Source organism: Mastomys coucha, unplaced genomic scaffold (genome assembly GCF_008632895.1).
Source record: "Mastomys coucha isolate ucsf_1 unplaced genomic scaffold, UCSF_Mcou_1 pScaffold5, whole genome shotgun sequence".
In the NCBI taxonomy this organism is placed as follows: domain Eukaryota; kingdom Metazoa; phylum Chordata; class Mammalia; order Rodentia; family Muridae; genus Mastomys; species Mastomys coucha.
The window spans coordinates 115,974,009-115,975,396 of record NW_022196911.1 but is presented as its reverse complement, the minus strand read 5'-3'; the positions used below and the strand labels follow the sequence as shown (position 1 = coordinate 115,975,396).

General features: G+C 51.7%; 1 protein-coding gene across 1 annotated transcript in view; it reads right to left on the bottom strand.

Moving 5' to 3' along the window:
- Window positions 1-1,388, bottom strand: part of Rnf213 (ring finger protein 213) — a 110,078-nt gene that overhangs the window by 81,258 nt on the left and 27,432 nt on the right. Inside the window, 1 exon segment of the mRNA XM_031354095.1 lies at window positions 407-629. Within this exon segment, the coding sequence (XP_031209955.1) occupies window positions 407-629 (223 nt within the window).

The following is a 1,388-nucleotide window of genomic DNA, read 5'->3' as shown; positions in this document are numbered from 1 at the left end:
ACATATGCCATCCTCTCTGTGTCTCTCAGTTCACACCCACCCTGTCTTATAGTTCTACCCAGCACAACTGTTTAAAGAAATTAAGATAGTTTAAAAAGCTATTGAGAAACTCAGGCAAACCAACCTTTGCCCATAGGAAACATCACACACCTAGTAAAGCCAACGCCATTACATCTGACTAAATCTACACTCCCGTCTCGTGTATGTATGTGTGTGTGTGTGTGTGTGTGTGTGTGTTCGCCCTGAAGCCCACCCCACAACCTCTCTATCTTTCTTTCTTTTGGCTTGTGGTGCTGAGGCCGAGACCCAGGCTTTCACGCATGAGGCGAGCACACCACCATTGAGTGCTCCCAGCCATGTGGCAGTTACCCTGTTCTTACTGAGCCAAGGTGTCCCCACAACACACCTCCAGGTTTTGGTTTGAGATCTTCCCTAGCCCTCGAAGGCGGTATGACATCCCTTGAAAACAGTCCAGGACGCGAGTGGGCACGTGACTCAGGTACTCTATGGAGTTCTCCATGTAGGAAGATAAGCTTTCAAGAGGGAGCAAACTGAACCAGGAGCGGAAGAGGTACTCATCCACATGCAGCAGGGCCATCCTACCCTGCATGAACTGGAGAGCCAGGCTCCTGAGAAGAGACAGCACAAGGCACGGTGAGATAGATTGCAGCAGTCTGGACTGACACAAAGACAGAGCAGGAGGCTCTGATTTTAAGGCTTGCAATGCTTCATGGGAAACAAAAGTCAGGGGGTGGGCTGACTACTGGACGATTCCCTCTAGACCACAAGGGTCTCTCTCTCCTTCGTCCTGTACCAAATCAGAGGCAGAACTGGACGGAGCATGAAGCTTTGTGTGGATTCAGTTGGCAGAAACTGAGACCCGAAAGCCCAAAAGGACTGGCTCATCCCTATCTCTGTAACCAGCCTGCAGCAGCAACCTCCGATGCAACACCACCTCCACTGGATGGCCACTGTCACCACACACTGTAAGGTGCTCATGGTCCTCACCCCTGTGCACCTTTCTACCCAAGGCTCCACCAGCAGCACCACCCCAGAGGTCACGGTTCACGATGACATCCCAAAGCACGACACACTGCTGTTATTCCTAAAGTGCTGGGAAAGACTGCAGCTTCCTCTGGCTGAAGCAGACCGTGCCCTGGGCATCATGGCAGGGGACATGGGACTTGCTCCAAGCCTGACCATAATGCTCTTCTCCACTGTGCTCACTGGCCACCTCCCAGACAGAGTATGGGTGCTCTCTGAGCTACACCCATCCCTGACCAGGGGTCTCCCTAAGTATTTGTCCAACTCGTGAGTGAACACATCCTGCTCTATTAAGAGATGGTCACTGCAAGGCTAAATGGAGGAAACAGTTAATTGTGCTCAGG